Source organism: Eumetopias jubatus, unplaced genomic scaffold (genome assembly GCF_037043125.1).
Source record: "Eumetopias jubatus isolate StellerSeaLion01/CBP00866 unplaced genomic scaffold, mEumJub1_p1.0 scaffold_9, whole genome shotgun sequence".
NCBI classification, from domain to species: Eukaryota; Metazoa; Chordata; class Mammalia; order Carnivora; family Otariidae; genus Eumetopias; species Eumetopias jubatus.
The window spans coordinates 118,368,317-118,386,471 of record NW_028274815.1 but is presented as its reverse complement, the minus strand read 5'-3'; the positions used below and the strand labels follow the sequence as shown (position 1 = coordinate 118,386,471).

Here is an 18,155-nt window from a genome sequence, read left to right as displayed (position 1 = left end):
CCCTCTTCCCTCTCGTGCTCTCTCTCTCTCTCTCAAATAAATAAATAAAATCTTTTTAAAAAATGAGAATTTTCCAGTGACATTCAGCACCCTTTGAACACATGATTTTTAATGGTTACATATTATTTCATCATAAGATGTATTATTTATTCCTCAACTGTTGGACATTTTGTTTGCTTCTAATTTTCTGTGATTATAAGCAAAACTGTAGTGAAATTCCCTGCTCATAAATCTGATTATATCCTTTATGATAAATTTCAAAAGTTGAATGCTGAAATCAAAAGGCATACACATAGTTCTTTTTTTTTTTTAAACGAATTTCTACACCCATCATGGGGCTCTAACTCACGACCCTGAGCTCAAGTGTCGCGTGATCCTCTGACTGAGGCAGCCAGGCACTCCCGTATAGTTCTTTTTTCTTTTTTTTTTAAGATTTTATTTATTTGAGAGAGAGAGAGAGAGAGAGAGTGAGCACAAGCAGGAGGAGGGGCAGAGGGAGAGGGAGAGGGACAAGCACACTTCCCTCTAAGCGGGGAACCTGACGTGGGGCTCGATTCCAGGACCCCAAGACCATGACTGGAGCCAAAGTCAGATGCTTAACAGCCTGAGCCACCCTGGCACCCCCATAATTCTCGATAATGTTTCCAACAAGGCTTCCCGGTGCTTAAAGCTGACCCATCTCAAGGTATCTTTAGTAAATCTCAGGGTAATATATTTCTGATCATCAAGTTTTATAACCTTAAATTGCAGATAAGGAAATGACCCCTCAGAAAGTGGAAGAGACTTACCACAGCCCCACTAGTATAACACGGTGGTGACGAGTACAGGCTCCGGAGTCAGGGAGTTCAAATCCTGGTTTTGCCACTTCCTTGCTATGTGACCTTGGGCAAGTTACTTAACATCTCTGTGCTTCAGTCTCCTCTTCAGTAAAATACTAATATCCACCTCATAGGGCTGTTGTAAGAGTAAAAGAAGATAATGCCTGGGGCACCTGGGTGGCTCAGTCGGTTAGGTGTCCAGCTCTTGGTTTCGGCTCAGGTCGTGATGTCATGGATGGAGCCCTGCTCAGCGGGGAGTCTGCTTGAAGATGCTCTCCCTCCGCCCCTCTCCCCACTCGTGCATGCGTGCACTCTCTCGCTCTTCCAAATAAATAAGTAAATAAATCTTAAAAAAAAGATAATGCCTGAAGAACTAGGATGCCAAGCCGAGTCTCCATCCTTCTGTTATCAATTCGATGAGATAACCCAGAGCACCTGGGGTTTGGCGAGCAGTGGGTAAATGACAGTGCTTGCTGCTATCCACCCCCACACACTGCCACTGAGAAATCCAGGGCTCAAATTCCTGACACTTGGTCACTTAGTCACTTAGTGGGGGGAAGAAGCAGCTCAGCGGGGAAGAAAAAGGCAGGAACTGTGGAAGAATGTACTTACGCTGCTGAGCCTTGGCTTCTGGCAACCTCCCCTCAGCCTGTCCAGCCTGAGGGTTTCCTTAGCTCATCTCCCAGATTCTCCAGAGACGGGGCCACTTCCAGAACCAACCTTGCACCCGGCAGTCTGTCCGAAGCAGCGTTAGCTCTGCACCCTGGACCCCTGGCAGCGTCTGGCCCCTCTGTCCCCGCCAGGCTCCAGGCACTCCTCCCTGGCTCTTATACCTGCCCAGAGGGTGGCCAGCCCTGGCCTTGCGCCCACTCCCGTTCCAGTTGGGAAGCCTGGCAGTGATTATTGTGCATCAGAAACTCAAATCCCATAAACACACACAAACAAGACCTTGTCAGCCTCTGACCTCCAGCTCTGCCCCCACCAGTCCAAAGAGATGGTTCTCGAACTCTCATCACAGCTGCCAGTGCCACCTGGTGCCTGGAGCCCACCATGAGGAACCTTGCTTTATCAGGTACAAATGCTACAAGAAAGGGCAATGCTATGGGAGTCTCCATCGGTCACCCCATGCTGCGGTGGAAGCCCAGGGCTGGAAAGCAGAGAGAAGCAGTCCGGCCCAGTCCTGGCTTGTTTCCCCTTTCTCCCCCGGGGTGATGATACTTGCCTCACTGGCAGGCTGTGACAGTAGGTGAGATCATGCACGGGAAGCCCGGTGTTTGGCACACAGGAGGCACTTTGCCCACGGGGGTTACTTTTCTGTCCCTGGCTCATAGTAGGATTCTGTGAATGCTGCGTTGTCAAACCACAGAACCTCCAGCTGGAAGGGGCTTCAGCTAATCCCAGAACAGTCTCGACCCAGGGCAGTATCCCCTGGAGGATATGTCCAGCGGTGGTCTCCCGGCCTCTGCTGGGTAGGTGAGCCCCTTGTCTCAGGAGGCCCGCCTTGTTCTCACACAACTGAGAGAGTGCTCTTCTGCTGGGCTTTGTGGTGAGGACCTGAGCCCTAGATAAGCTGCCCAAGGCCAGGTCTCTTGGAGCAATGCCCCCTTCAGAAAGGGTGGGATGCAGAAAAGACTTGTATTATGGGGAAAACAGGCAAAGTGAAGGGCCCCGTTGCCACCTTAAACACGGCTGTTGCACTATGTGTTTCAACTGTAAATGGTTCAGGGATCACACGTTTGGCCCTCTGAGCCCTCTCAGCCCTTCCCCCCCTTTTTCCCCAGGCTCAATACCCGAACCACTGGGTACTTTGAGAAGCCAGTGAGATATGCCTTGCTGTCCCATTCTTTGTCCTCATGTCCAGGAAAACCCAGAATGTGACCTGTCAGGAGCACCAATTGCCAATAATAGGCCCCTAAAAGCTCCCATGATGGGATTCTAGGCGCCAGGGTGTCAGACATCCCAGCTCTGCCTCGAAGCTTGCCTTCTCCTTTCTTCTCCAGACCACACGCCACCTCTCTCAGAACTCCAGTATTATTGCCAGGAAACAATCTGAATGTCCAATAAAAGGGGGAAAGGTTAAGTGACCCTTGGAACATCCACTCTGTGGGTTATTTCTAAGTTTTAAAAGTGAGGTTTGCAAAGAGTTTATAAATGCACAGGGAAATGCTTTTGCCGCTCTGGTGAGTGGGAAAAGGCAGGACATAAAATCATATGCGCCGCACAGTTTCGGCTATGGGAAATACACTTGGCTAGAGTCCTTTCTAGAAAATAGCCCATGCTCACTGGGCGGCCTGGCTTCGCCTCTTCACACATCCTGGGAAATCTAGTTTCTGTTCTCTGAGATCTGAGGTCTTGGTGCTCCTTGGTCTCCTCACTCTCACCGGGTGACTTTATTCTCCACTGAAAAAGCAGAGGCCATCGTTGGCCGCCCCCTTCTCCTCCTGACAGAAGCCCCTGCACCTCATCCAAGTCTTTCATCGTTCCTCCAGGACAATGGAGGTAAGGGCCCTGCTCCTTTCAAAAGCGAAGCCCCCATCCCTCGATCTGTCTGTCCCCCTTCTCTCCCCCTCTCTCTCCACACGACACTCCCCTCCCCAAATGCTCCATTTCTCTTCTTCCTACACTCCACCTCCATGCCCTGTTCACTCATCAGTCCACTCCCTTTGGCTTCTGTCCCCACCATCCTGGCTCTTGTCAAGGTCCCCAGCAGCCTCCAAGTGGTGCCATGCAGTGGGAGGTCTCCCTCCTCCTGTATCTGTTCTCCTGACCTCCCGACAACACATTGCTGTGTGTTCTCCCCTACCTCCCTGGCTGCTCTCTCTCAGTCTTTTGTGGCTGGCTTTTTCTAGAATCAGAAATTCTTAACTTCCCGCTTGTGCGCCAGTTTTTCTTTTCTCTATAGATGCTCTCCCAGTGTGACCTCACCTGGTCCCACGGATTTAAATATGGTCTGAATGCTGATGACTCTTCATGACTCCAGACCAACTAGAGTGATCTGTTTAAAACACAAATTAAAAAAAAAAACCAAAAAACCACCCACAAATTAGATTATATCATGCCCCTGCTTAGAGGCTTCAGTGGCTTGTCACTGCATCAAGAATAAAGCCCCAGGTGCCTGGGTGGCTCAGTCGATTAAGCTTCTGCCTTTGGCTCAGGTCATGATCCCGGGGTCCTGGGATCTGGCCCCCCCCACCCCGCATCAGGCTCCCTGCTTCTCCCTCTGCCCCTCCCCCCACTCGTTCTCTCAATCTTGCTCTCTCTCTCAAATAAATAAATAAAATCTTAAAAAAACAGAATAAAGCCCCTGCCCAAGGCATGCCTTGGCTCCACTCTAGCTTTAACTTGTCCTTTACTTTCCATCACTCATCTAGTCCCAGTCACACTGACCTTCTTACTTAGATATCTATCAAGTCTGTTTCTCCTCAGAGCCTTTGCCCTTGCTGTTTCATCTGCCTGGAATTCTCTTACTCTGGCTCTTTGCATAACTCCATTTATATGTATACATATTAAAAATATGTATACATATATTTAATTTTTATTTTAAGCAGGCTCCACACCCAACGTGGAGCTTGAACTCAGAGCCCTGAGATTAAGTGTTGCATGCTCTACTAACCGAGGGAACCAGGCATCTCTGAATAACTCAGTTTATTTATTTTATTTTTTTAGGACTGTTAAAAAAAAAACTCAGTTTATTTATTTATTTATTTATTTATTTTTAAAGATTTTATTTATTTATTTATCTGACAGAGAGAGACAGGGAGAGAGGGAACACAAGAAGGGGGAGCAGGAGAGGGAGAAGCAGGCTTCCTGCCGAGCAGGGAGCCCGTTGTGGGGCTCGATCCCAGGACCCTGGGATCATGACCTGAGCCGAAGGCAGATGCTTAACGACTGAGCCACCCAGGCATCCCTATTTATTTATTTTTAATAACTCATTTTAAATGTCACCTTCTCAGTGAGGCCTCCCTGACTATACTATTGAAAGCAGGTTCCCCTACTAATTCCTCTAATTCTCCCTCGGCCAATGGTTTGTTTCTTCCATGAAAAAAAAAAACACCCTTTCATTTTTTTTAAAAAAAAAATCACCTCCTCTTTGAAGCCTTCCAAGATTTAGTCTTCAGTTTTCATCATGTTGGTCAATTTAGCGGCTTGAATGGGAGGAAATACACTTTTTTCCACTGGGTAACTGGCATCATTTCTTACAATCTGATATATAATTCTTATAATCATTTGATGCTTCATTCCTTCTTGAGTAGAGCTTTACGCCGCATACACTGTGTGCCTGAGCTGAACATTGCCCATTAGTGCAGCACAACAGACTCTGAAATTGGATGACCCTGGGTTCCAATCAGTCTCAGCTCTGCCACTTCCAAGCTGTGTGACCTTGGACAAGCATTCCAGTTATCCATTGCCGCGTAACAAACTACCCCAAAACTTAGTGGCTTAAAACAACAATATTTATTTTGCAGTTTGGGACAGCTCATTTCTGCTCTACTTGGCATCAGCTGGGACAGCGCCAAGGCTGGGGCCTGAATCATCTGTAGGTTCACTCTCTCACATTTCTGGTGGTTAGCAGGGACCAGAGCTACAGTTGTTGGCTGGAACACCTTCACTAACCTCTCCATGAGGCCTGGGCTTCCTCCGAACATAGTGGCTGGGTTCCAAGGGGAGTGGATTAAGAGAGAGAGAGTGTGAGCACACGAGAGAGCGTGAGCACACGAGAGAGCACTGAAGAGCTTTTTATGAGCTAACCTTGGAAGTCACACATCACTTTTGCCACTCTCTATTGGCTCAGGCCGTCACAAAGCCCTACTCAGGTTCAAGGGGAGGGGATAGAGATCCCATCGCTCAACTGGAAGAGTGTCAATGCCACACTGTAAAAAGAGTGATTGGGATGAGCTGTATATTGCTGTGCTTCTCCTTGGAAAATAGCCACAAGAAGCTCCTAACCTTCCTGAGATCCTCTGCTGAAGTGTGGAGCACAGAGCCTGGCATAGGTGAGTGCCCAAGGTTCAGGAAGCTGCAGTCTCCCTGTCTGCATGTAACCAGTTCTAAACTCCCAGCAAGTCTCATTCCTGAACTGAGCTTGAGTCCAAGAGCCCCTACCTAGGCCGCCCCCAACCTCGGACCCCTCCCCACCAGGGCCTCGCTGCTCTCCAGGCTCTCCTGGGGCTATACTGTAGATTCATGGCTCCCCCAATCCAAAGACCCTCAGAGCAGGAAGAGCCCTCAGCCTCCTGCTGGGCCACGAGTGTTGGGACCTAGGCAGAATCTGTGTGGTAGAGCAGGAACTCGGGACTCGGGCCCAGGTCCAAGTGGGAAGATTCAAGCCACTCTAACCTCAGGACCACTAGTGTGGCCGTGGGTATGTCAGGAGGAGCTGAGCTGGCCTGGACTAGCATGTCCCCTGCCTGGATTCACACCATCGAGCATCTCCAAGCCCACATTTTGCATGGAGGAGAAACCGAAACACAGAGAAGGTAAATCATTTCTTTCTTTTCTTTCCTTTTTTTTAAAAGATTTTATTTATTTATTTATTTATTTATTTATTTATGTGTTTGTGTGTGTGTGTGAGAGAGAGAGAGAGAGATCACAAGTAGGCAGAGGGAGAAGCAGACTCCCTGCCAAGCAAGAGCAAGGAGCCTGATGTGGGACTCGATCCCGGGACCCCAGGATCATGACCTGAGCTGAAGGCAGACAGTTAACTCACTGAGCCGCCCAGGCACCCAAGGTAAACCATTCCTGAGAACTCTGTAGCATCTCTGTGCCAAAAAAGGACCAGCCTACAAGAAATGGAGACATCAGAGCTGGAAGGACCCTGTCATCTGTTACATCAAACTAGACCAAGTGGGTACTCTGAGGCCCAGGAGGTAGGAAGGCTTGCTCTGGCCCTTGCCTCTGTGCTAGACAAGCCCACCTTGTTTGTGGTGAATCTACAGTGGCCCATCTCCCCTCTATACTGTATGCTCCACGGAGTCAGGAAGGCACCAATGACAAGTCCACTCATTGTCCTACCTGGTGCCTCTGGACTAGGTGAGTGGACAGTCAGTGGGAACAGGGGAGCTGGAGCCGTGCCAGGATGGGGTGAGAATGCCCCTAAAGAAGGCTTTGCTAAGTGGCCCTGCTTAGAGCAGGCCTTTGCTAAGAGCCCCACGGGGCTCTGTGGGGCCACCTGGAGGAAAAATCTGAGGGCAGAGGGGGCACTCACACACGTGGACACACCTAGACCAGGATGAAGCCGTGTCTCAGGTGAGAAGGCACACCGCAGGATTCACTGATGTGAGGGAGGTGGGGTAGACATGAAGAAGCAGACCTGGTGCCAACTGATTGTCAAGGGCGGGAGGAGGCGAAGGAACAGGATTGCGGGGAGTGGGCAGGATGGGGGTAGGGGAGAGGAGGAAGGAGAAAACGGTCAGGTGGAGGAAAAGGAGGGGGGGCAGGAACCCGGGAAAAGAAGAGGCTGCAGAGGGGTAAACATAACCCTGCCCCCTTCCTCAGGTGGCAAGGGAGTGCCACGCTAAGGATGGGTGCCCACCCGTGGGACAGCCAAAGGACCTAAAACTGGCTCTGCCCGGCGGTGGCTCTGTGAGGCGGAGGGGGAGTAGCAACAAGGAGCGGGGGAGGGGACGGAGGCGGGGAAGGTGTGACAGCCTCGGGAAAATCCACTACAGAGCCAGAAGCACATTCCTGGAAGGAAAGAACGGAAACCACCAGAGCCAGGGCTCCGGGTTACCTGGGGTTGCCCTGGGGAGGCAACGTGTGGGGATCAGGACAATTGTCTTTAGTCTGTGCCAGCCCCCACCGCCACCGGGGTCAGAATATACTCCCAAAGCATCGCCGGTCTGACACCTCATAATGGGCCGCCTCCATTTTAACTATGCAGAGCCTGAAACCGGGTTGGGGTTGGAGGGAGTATGCCTGAGATCCCAGCGGGTCAAGATGTGTAGAGCTGGGCGTGCACCTAGGGCTCCACGGTCCCTACGCCTGAGAGAGGGGGCCGAGGTAGAAGAATCAGAGAGCACGCCCTGGAGGTGTGAGGTTTGGGTTCCATCCCCGCTCCGCCATTGGCTTTGGGCTAATCGCGTACCTTCCCTGGGCTTCAGTTTACGCATCTGTACTATGGGATAATTGGCCTTGCTTGGCAAGGTTAAGGGGGGCGGAGTCCGCGCACGCTCCGCACAGCCGCGAGGGGCGAGGCACCGGCCGTGTATATGGATGCTGGCTCCTGCCATCTGAGGTCGGCTCGGCCTCTGCCGGGGAGTCCCCTCGCTCGCCGCTCCCGCGGCCCCTGCCCGGACGCTGGGCGCAGGGGAGCATCGGCCGGGTGCGTTCCGCAGGCGGGCAGGGGAGGGGGCGGCGGCGGAGCGGAGGAGGAGAGAGCCCGGGCCGAGGCAGCCCGGGCCTGCCTGACCCTCGAGGGGGTCGCTGTTGCCTCGCAGATCCCTCCCTCGCTCGCAGCCTGTGTCCCTCCCTGCCGCTCCCGCCGCGTCCGCCTTTTGTTCGCGGAGCCGCGCGCCCCCGAGCCGAGGCGGCGGGGCGGGGAGCTGGCGGGGCTGCGCGGGGGGCGGGCCGCGCCGGGCGGAGCCGGGGCCCGGGCCGCAGTCGGACTCGGAGCCCGAGGGAGCGATCGGCGTGCAGGCAGCCGAGGCCCCGGCGCACTCCGGGGGCGCGGCGAGGCCGAGGGGGCGGGCGCCGGGCGGAGCCGGAGCCGCAGCCGGGGCGCCTGGAGGCGATCGGGCCGCTCTCTCCGAGCTCAGGGCAGCGGAGAGCCTGTCCGGCGGGGGTCCGGGCCAGAGCGCAGTCCCGCGGGTGAAGTGGGCCAAGAGGAGCCGCGGCCGGAGCGGCCGGAGCGGCGCCGGGACCCTCCCCAGGGGCGCGGAGGCCGGGCGGGCCCGGGCCATGCGCGCCGCTCGCTGAGGCCGAGAGAGGCCGCGATGGAGGTGCCGGCGGGGGAGCCCCCGGTCCGGGGCTGCGGTCCCCCGCCCGTGCCCGCCCCGGAGAGGAAGAAGAGCCACCGCGCGCCGTCGCCGGCCCGGCCCAAGGACGTGGCCGGCTGGTCTCTGGCCAAGGGCCGCCGCGGCCCAGGCCCGGGCGCCGCAGCCGCCTGCAGCGCCGCGTCCTCCGCGCGGCCGGATAAGAAGGGGCGCGCGGTGGCGCCCGGGGCGCGGAGCGCGGGGACGCGAGTGGCCGGGGTCCGCACCGGGGTTCGCGCCAAGGGCCGCCCGCGCCCCGGTACCGGGCCGCGCCCGCCGCCCCCGCCGCCCAGCCTCACCGACAGCAGCTCGGAGGTGTCGGACTGTGCGTCGGAGGAGGCGCGCTTGCTGGGCCTGGAGCTGGCGCTGAGCAGCGACGCCGAGTCGGCGGCCGGGGGCCCGGCGGGGGCCCGCACGGGGCAGCAGCCCCAGCCCGCGCCGCCCGCACAGCAGCCCCCGAGGCCGCCCGCCTCCCCGGATGAGCCGTCGGTGGCCGCGTCGTCGGTGGGCAGCAGCCGACTGCCGCTCAGTGCGTCCCTCGCCTTCTCCGACCTCACCGAGGACATGCTGGACTGCGGGCCCGGCGGCTTCGTGCGAGAGCTGGAGGAGCTGCGCTCGGAGAACGACTATCTCAAGGTGGGGGCGCCGATGGGGGAAAGGGAGGCGGCGGGAGGCGCGGGTTGTGGCGGCCCTAGGCGCCTGAGGCACCAGCCGCCCGCCGGCCCAATGAAGGAGCTGGGAGAGGGGGCCCAAGTCCTCGGGGACCACCCTGAGGTCGGCCGAGGGCTCCCACACATCCTGCCTCCCTTTTTATTTGGGAAGCCGTCTCCCTGAGGAGGAACCCAGTTGAGACTGGCCAAAGGGCGCTGATTTTGGAGGAAGGGAGTCTTGAGAAAACTGCTTTGGGACATGCCCAGATGCATTACTTGGGTTGGGGTGGGGGTAGTCAGTGAGGGGCCGGACCCCTGTCCTTCAGCTTCTTAGAAGCCCCACCCCCAGGCCAGAGTCCAGGCCTTTGGTGGCTCTTTTTTCGGGGGACAGGTATTGGGGTGCACTTGTGCCAGGGAAACCTGTGGCTGTCCCCCTGCCGGGGAGAGGCCAGAACACCATCCTGAGTCTTCACCCAGGGCTTTCCTTGGTGCAGGCCTGTCTCCGCCTGCCTTTCAGGGCGGGTCCTGTTTGAAAGCATGACATCTGGGAACATCCCCTTGGCCAGAGTCCGACTTCCGCCCCGTCTAACGGTCCCACAGCCTGGGAGGATGATGTCGTGGGAGAACTGGTTCAGAGGCAGCTTCCTAAATCCCAGGATGTTGTCTTCTGCTCTCTTCTGCCCTGTACACACAGCAGGCCCACTGGCCCCTCATGGCTGGTGCCCTTGTCCTTCCCGTGTTCCCACGGAGAGGAGGGAAGCTGTCCGTCTGAAAGGGGCATTCCGTCTGGGCATCTTGGGGACCTGAGAGCTTCCCCAGAGAGCAGACCTATCTTGCCTTCACCCTTTTGGAGGCCATGAGCACCTACTGGGGACTGGCCAGTCTCTGCCTGCCCACTGCCTGGTACCCAGAGCTCTACAGACAGCCTCAGTGCTCATGTGCTGGCCTTGGCTGGGGAGACAGAAAGCTTCGTGGGCTCTACCACGACTGGCTGGGCATGGTTCGGGAAGATGCCGAAATGCTACCTGCTACTCTTGTCAGTTGATGGCCTGGCACAGCACCCCAGCGTACCCTGGCTGAGAGCCACAGAATTAATATCACTCTGCTGATTGATGTCTGCCTGATGACACTTAGCTTTGCACTCTGGCTCTTCTGGTCAAGTAGGTTTCTCTCTCATGAGACTTTTGGGGTCTTGCTCAACTATGTCTCTCCCTCCCGATTTTCCCCCAGGATCTCCTCTCCAGCATGTGCTCAGGAAATGCTTGTAGAACAAAAGACAGAGTCTGTCTGAATCAGCATAATCCACCCCTTCAGCCTCTAATCTTTCCCCAAGCCAGGTCTCAGCTTCCTCATCTGTTAAATGGGAGGGCAAGTCTTCCCAAAGGCCCCATTCACTGTTGACAATTGAAGGCCCAGTCAGCTCTCAGTCTTCAGAAGCCCGTGGTGAGGAGGGGACCCGTGGAGGGTGGGTAGGAGGACAGAGAAGAACCAGAAAGAAGCCTGGCCCTGCCCTCTTGGTGCTCTGCCTGCTTCTGGCCCTGCCTGACTGAGCTGCTCTGAACGCAGACCTCCTGGCCCACCCTGTTCATCCTGGTGAGCGAGATGGGCCGTGGAGCTTTGCTTCAAGGTCTCCTCATGCACCAACCCTTGTGGGCTCCTGTCCATTCCACGGAGTCATCAGGCAGAGCTCTGGAGTCGGCCTGGGCCAGCTGGGACTGTTAAGATGGACAGTAGTTCCAGAAGGCTGGGGGTTGAGCCCAAGGTCTCCAGGGGCCAAGGCCTGGCTGGGCACCTCCTGCTGCCTGGGCTGGGGCTGAACCACATTTCCACTTTCATTCGGCCCTTCAGGCTTCATGGGCAGGCCTCAGGCCACGAGTGAATCTGGGGTCTGGCTTCCTGGCTGTGTGGCCTTGGGCAAGTGACTTACTGTCTCCAGACCTCAGTTTCCTCACTGTAAAAAGGTACATCACGCTTCTTCCAACCTTAAGGGTTGAAGGAGATGATGTGTGTAAACACTGGAGTGCCCGGCGTGGAGTGAGCCTCAGATGAGGCCGGTTGTGATCACGGCGGCGCCCCAGTGGTGTGGGACGCATTTCCACAGGCACCCAGCATGTTCTCTGTGGGTTCTGTGGGCGGCAGAATATACCTCTTCCCCACCTGAAGCGGGCCTGACTCTTTCTTCTGGCCTCTCATTCATTCTTTCACCATTTATTTAGTGCCTGCTGTGTACCAGGCTCTAGTGCAGATCCGAGATACAGCCTTGGACAACGATGACGTGTCTGTGTTCACAGAGCTGTTGAGTCTAGTGGGGGAGACGGGGCTTTAACAATAGCAGTTCAGTAACTCACAGTACAGATCAGGATAAGGGTGAAGGGGTAATGTGTGCCAGGAGTGCATGAAAGTGGGGCTGGGGACGTTCAGGGAGGCCACGGCCTGGAGGATGACATGCAGCCAGCTGAATAGGACCTGGAGTAAGAACATTCCAGGCTGAGGGAAGTGGGAAAAAGCGTGTTGATTTCGAGGGACAGCATAGAGACTGGAGAGAGGAAGGAGGTTGGGTGGAGAGGCGAGCTGAGCCAGGCTGTGCGGTTCTCGCTGTGTGTACTTGGGTGGGTCCCTGAACTTGTCTAGAGCTTTGTTTGACCTAGCCACCAATCTCACAGAGGCGAGGTGAAGATCTAGAGACTGGGGATGTGGACCGTAAGGATAGAAGCTGTCACAGGAGGTGTTTTGTTCATTCTACAGATGGGTAAACTGTGGCCAGAGAGAGGAAGGGACTTGCTCTGGGTCCCTGAGCCGGTTCTCCAGACAGCCAGGGCTTGGAGTAAGACTGTATTACACTCTTGATGTGTTTTCTGCCCCTCTGGGCCTCTTTGCTTCCCAGATGCAGAAACTGAGTTACCAGGAGAAGGACTCCAGCTCCCCAGTGTGTCCCCTGTAGGTTTCGTGCTACCTGGGTTGAGTCTCAAGTCTGGTGGGGCCCTGCTTGGGTTCACCTCCCGGAGGTGGGGGCCCTGGAACTGTCAGCTGGGGAAGGAAGGCCTCACGGGTGGTGGCAGATCTCCTGTTGCATGAGGCCTGCCCAGGGGCCCAAGTGGGGAAAGAGCGTATGGGGCAGCTGCCTCCCAATCAGAGATAGGAGCTGCTACAGAGAAGGCAGTGAGCTCGCTGTCACTTGAGTTGTTCAAAGGCTGGGTGACCTTGCATGTTTGGACGAAGATGTGGGGTTTGTGGAAAGCAGCCTGTAAACTGTACAAAATGTTGGTGGTTGTGATTAGAAGGAAGATTCAGGGAGAGATTTATGTGGTGGCTACAGTTGAGCTGCCTGACCTCAAGATCCCTTCTGGCCAAGGAAGTCTGGAGATGATGAACTTTTGAGGTTCCAGGATTCTAAGATGCAGCTTTAGCTGCAGAGCAGACACATCGACTGCATTTGACCTTCAAAGCCCTGGTGGTCTGAGCTCTTCCAGCTCCCCATCACTGCTAACCGTTACCCATGTGCCATGTGGTGAGGACATGCAGGGAACCCACCCCAGCGTAGATGGAAGAATCTGAGAGTTGGGGCCCAAAGACCTGGCTTTGAGACCTGACTCTGCCATTTACTGTGTGGCCATGGGCAAGTCACTTGGCCTTTCTGAGCTCCTTTTCTTCATCTATATAATGAAGATGATGGAACCTACCTGGGCAGCTTCATAAGATTGTTTTCAGGAATCAGGGAGGTATGAATAGACGAGAAAAGATTTTACAAGCAGTGAAATCCCACATCTCTTGGGGAATTGTTGTCATTATTAGCCAATGAGCAGATAGGATGTCTGTGTCTTCATCCTTGGGGCAGCTGGGAGAAGCCAGGAAGGTGGATCCCAACGGCTTTAGGATGGTAATAAATCAGGAGCTGCTTCAAGGGAGGACAGGAAGCTGTGATCACATTCCATGCTGTGTGGGCACCTTGAAGCAAGGCCAGTCCCCGCCCCCACCCCCCCCCACCCCCGACCCACTTGGAGGTTCTAGGTGTGAGTGTTTGAAGTACAGATGTCAGCCCAGGAGTGCCCAGAGGAAGTATCTACTCCACCCCCCGGTTCTCACTTACAGTTGGGTAAATGGAGGCCCCGGGTCACAGCCAGGATTCCAAACCTCTTTGTCCTGGTCTTTCTGCAACATGACTGGAGCAGTGAGCTTCGGGTTGCTAACAGTGCGTCTAGTCTGGGACACAGGTTACTGAAAGGAATCCTGTTGTGTGCCAGGCTCTAGGCTAAGACTTGTCAGGAACAAGTGAGGGGAACGGATGCTGGGGCTGGAGTCTGGAGCCTGCAGGCAGGGGGAGAGGGGCATGCATGTGCATGCATGGAGGTGAGTGTGTACCTCGTGCTGGAGCAGCACGTGATTGGGATGGGAGGAATCTGAGATCCTGGAGGAAAGGATGGGGGTTTGGATCCAGCCTTAAAGGTTAGTTAATGGTTAGGCTGGAGCCCAAGGTGCTGGAATGTGAGAGCCAGCTTGGGGACCCCCAGACCACTGATCCCTGGACTTCTGTGGCTCTGGCCTCATGGATGCTGTCCCCTGTGGATCACTCCCAGTGCCTTAGGCTCTGGGTTAAGTAAGCCCTTATCCTCACAGCAACCCCGTGTCGGGGGTTCTGACGTCAGATCCGTTTGACAGATGAGGAAACCAAGAGGCTATGTAACTTGCTTATGATTGCACAGCTGACGTACTTGGGAACCTCCCTGGAAAACCCTAAGGAGCTCCCCTTGTCCCCTGGCTCTCCCACCCTCTCCTATGCAGGAGGTAGCCAGGGCCTCTGACTTTCACACAGCAGAGTTCTTGCCTGGATTTGCCAGTTACACGCTGTGTGATGTTGGGTGAGAGGCTCCGCCTTTCTGAGCCTTGTTTCTTCTTCTGTAAAGTGGGGGATAAGCACGCGTGCCTCAGGGTTGTACCCCTTCCGCTGGCATGCGTGGTAAATGTGAGTGCTTGTCCCTGTGGTCTCTTTCCCTCACCTGCTTCTCCAGGCATTCATTCACTCAACCCATAGTCATTCATTCATTCATTCATTCAACCCATATTTTCTTTTCTTTTTTTCTTTTTCTTTTCTTTCTTTCTTTCTTTCTTTCTTTCTTTCTTTCTTTCTTTCTTTCTTTCTTTCTTTCTTTCTTTCTCTTTCTTTCTCTTTCTTTCTTTCTTTCTTTCTTTCTTTCTTTCTTTTTCTTTCTTTTCTCTTTTTTCTTTTCTTTTCTTTCTTTCTGTTTTTTTCCCCACCCATATTTTCTGAGAGCCTCCAGGCCACCAAGCTGAGGGCCAGATGTCTGGCCCAGGAGCAAGTTGTGAAGCTCTTCTCAGCTCCCAGAATGTGTCACCGGCTGGGGGTAGGGGGTGGTCATTATGGTCAGCAGAGCTCCTGTCTGGTCCCTGCTTGAATCCCAGCCCTCCCCGTGGCAGCTGAGAGGCAGCCTGGAAGAAGCTGCTCTGAGAGCTGGGTCTTTAAGAATCCTCAGCGGTTTGCCTGTCCTAGGAGGAGGAGGGCAGCTCCAGCGAGACGGAAAATGTGAGGTGGCTGCCGCGGAGGCCTGGGGGCACCGCGGAGCGCCCAGGGCTCCCAGCATGCCTCACCAGAGGGGCTGGGCCCGTGTCCCTGGGCTCACTCTCGCACACACAAACACACGTATTCACAGCTCATGCTCCGAGATCCACAGCCATTCACACACATGTCACATATACATCCAGTGACACACATGTGTTGTCGGCTTCCAGAAGCACACCTCCAGATATGTCAGAGAGGATACACCCTCCAAAGGACACAAACCCATGCAGATACAAAATCTGACTCCTCACACCCACACACTGCCGGACACAACAGCCTCACACCATCTAGGAGACCCCTGGCTCAGAAACACACACACACACACATCTTACATACCTAGACATACTTGGCTGTGTCCCAGACGGACACACGGCTTTAAGACACCCTCCGACGTATCGAAGTACACAAACCCACGCAGACTCATTACACACAGGCGCCAGCATCCACGGAAATCCACAGATCCACCCCTGCCAGGCGGGCACAGGCACAAGCTCATCACCAGATACGCGCCCTGTTTCTTCCACGAAGAGCAGCGGCGGCCCTTGCATGCTTACCTGGGGCTCAGACACACACCCGGGAGACACACACAGGCACAAGACGCGCAGCCATGGACACATAAGCAGGGACACGAGCAGAGAGCACTCACATGTCAGGCCTGCAGCATTTGCTAACGGAAACCAGAGACCCACAAACCAGGGTACACACACACACACACACACACACACACACACACAGGCTGTGACATTTCACCCATACAGAAACACAGGAACACAGGAAATCCTGGTCCCTGTCCTCTGGAGTGAATGTATACAACCTACTGTGTTCAGCTACTCAACAAGGCTGCTGGGAATAGTGAGGAGTATGGCGGGGGCTTGACGTGTAACCTCCCGGACCTGGCAGGTCACTAAGTCAGGAGAAGCTGCACTGAAGGCCTGCAGGCCCCTGATACCCAGCACTTGGCCCCGGGGCCAGTGGGCTGAAAGAAATGGAGCAATTGTCAGGCCTGCCCACAGGAGAAACGCGGCCAGGGGCAACTCCCTTCTAATCTCCTTGGAATTTCCGGCTTGCCCTCATCTACCTCCTCCTCCCTGCTCCCTTTGCTGGGGACTGTGGAGGGCCACGCCGCTCCCATCTTTGAAGGGTGCCCGTTTCTGCCTGGGAAACAATGAAGGAGGCCAGGATAGAGGAGGTTGGAGGAGATGTGGGTACTCAGAAGAAGAGGGACCTGGAAGACTTCCTGGAGGAGGAGGCGTTAGAGCTGAGGAGTTAGCCTTGAGTGGCTGCCTCTGTGCCCAGCTGCTGGAATGGTGCCGGCACATCATAGGGACTCAGCAAATGTTTGTCGTGTGATTGAATGAAAGGCAGGTGGTCTACAGGCTTAAAATAGAAGAGCTGGAGGGAATAGTGGGTGTGGGCAGTGGTGAGGGAGAGGCTGGGAATGGGGGGGGGGGTGGGCCTGCTTGGGAAGGGCATGGAATGGTGAGGCGCTGTGAACACCTTGTTGGGAGGGGGCCATACAGCAAGGCTAGGAGCTGCCCCCTTAGTGTGTATCGGTAGGGCCAGGCACAAGGCAAAGGAGCCCAGGGTGGCAGGGAAGGAAGGCTCTGGTCTCATGGACAAATTCCATCTTTGGGGTCAGGTCTAAGGCCAAACCTTGCTTTGTTACGTCTTCCCTGTGCATGATCTCCATGTGAAAATCCCATCATCAAGCCTCAGTCTTCTGTCTGTAAAATGGGAAACTAATCCCTTTTTGCAGGGCACTTGGGAGGATTAGCGTTCAGGTACGTGGCACATCCAGTAGCATCCTGGGCACAGAGGAAGGGAAGGAGCCCCACATCCTGTGTAGCCTCCGGGGGAGAGGGAGTTCCCCCGGGCGGGGGGCGGGGGGCGGGGGGCGCTGGGCTAAGCTCCAGGCAGGGCCCTGGCCAGCAGCCAAGGTTATTACTAAGGTCATTCCCCTCGTAGCCCATTCATATGACCTCATCTGCAGTCATATTCTCTGCCCTCTGGTGCCAGAAGGAACTTGGTGCTGGGGTGGGGAAAGAGCCAGAGACTCCAGGGTGTTCTGGGACAGGCTGACTCTGGCTTTTCTGGAGGCCCACAGGTCAGCATGGAGTCTGCATTCTGAGCAGGTAGCGCTGGCCTCCTCGAGGAATGGCCGGTAGTCAGATAAGGAGGAAGCGGCAGGCCAGCTTTGCCCTTCTCTGGGGCCCACGGTGCTTAGAGCACTGTGGTCTAGAGCCAAGCCAACCTCAGCTTGAATCCTGGCTTTGCCTTTTCCTCTATGAGCCTCTCCTTTAGGAGGCTCCTCATCTGTAAATTAGGGATGCTGACAGTGCTTGGCCTCCAGGGTCGCTGTGAGCATAAAATAGGAGGAAGCACGCAGGTAAGGATTAGTGGGGGCCTGGCTCAGTGCAGGGGCTCAACAGCTGTCCACCCTCATCCCTTATTGGCAGGCTCAGGTCTGACTGCCTGTGAGCCCTGCGTCCTTGACGGTAGAGGTTGTGCCTGGCTCCAGGTGTGGGTCTTGGCATGGAGCCAGGGCCTGGGAGGTGTGCGTGGAGCTGAATTGCATCGTGGGGATCCCCAAACACACTTCTCCCTGGGTGTCCCGCCTCTCCCTCCTACCCCCTGTCAGTCTTCTCCAAAAGGCCAGTGCTGCAGACTCTGCAACCTAGGGATACCCTTTTGCTGGTGGAGGGCGCCTTTGGGGTGTCTCATGCTAAGACCAAGGTGAATCATCTCCTCTTGCCTGGGCCACAGAGAGAAGCACAGGCTCCAGGGGAAAATAGTCTGGGATCCCACAGCGAGGCCAGCCCAGTGAAGCAGGTTTATGCTGGTTTGCCCCAGATCTGCTCGGGATCTTCTGGGTCAGTTGCATCAGCCTCTTCCCTCCTTGGCCTTGGCCAAGTGCCCGGGCAGCCTGTGTGGTTCTACCTCCCTCAGCCTCACCTCATCCCCGTTCCACGCAAGCTCCCTTGTGTTCCTCACACCCGGGCCTCAGTGCCCCCCTTGCTCTTCCCACCTGCGGGGCCTTGGTGCTTGCAGTTCCCTTCCCTTTCCCTTGGTTTCCTCCTCCTCATCCCTGAGTTCAGCTGCAGGCCTGGCTCCTGTGTTAGACAACCAAGAACTTTCTGTGGGC

The 18,155-nt window shown here is 55.3% G+C and overlaps 1 protein-coding gene across 1 annotated transcript in view; it reads left to right on the top strand.

Moving 5' to 3' along the window:
- Positions 1-8,026: 8,026 nt before the first annotated feature.
- MTCL2 (microtubule crosslinking factor 2) overlaps positions 8,027-18,155 on the top strand; it is a 69,225-nt gene continuing 59,096 nt past the window's right edge. Inside the window, exon 1 of the mRNA XM_028118941.2 lies at positions 8,027-9,424. Within this exon, the coding sequence (XP_027974742.2) occupies positions 8,027-9,424 (1,398 nt within the window). The remainder of the gene's footprint in view (positions 9,425-18,155) is intronic.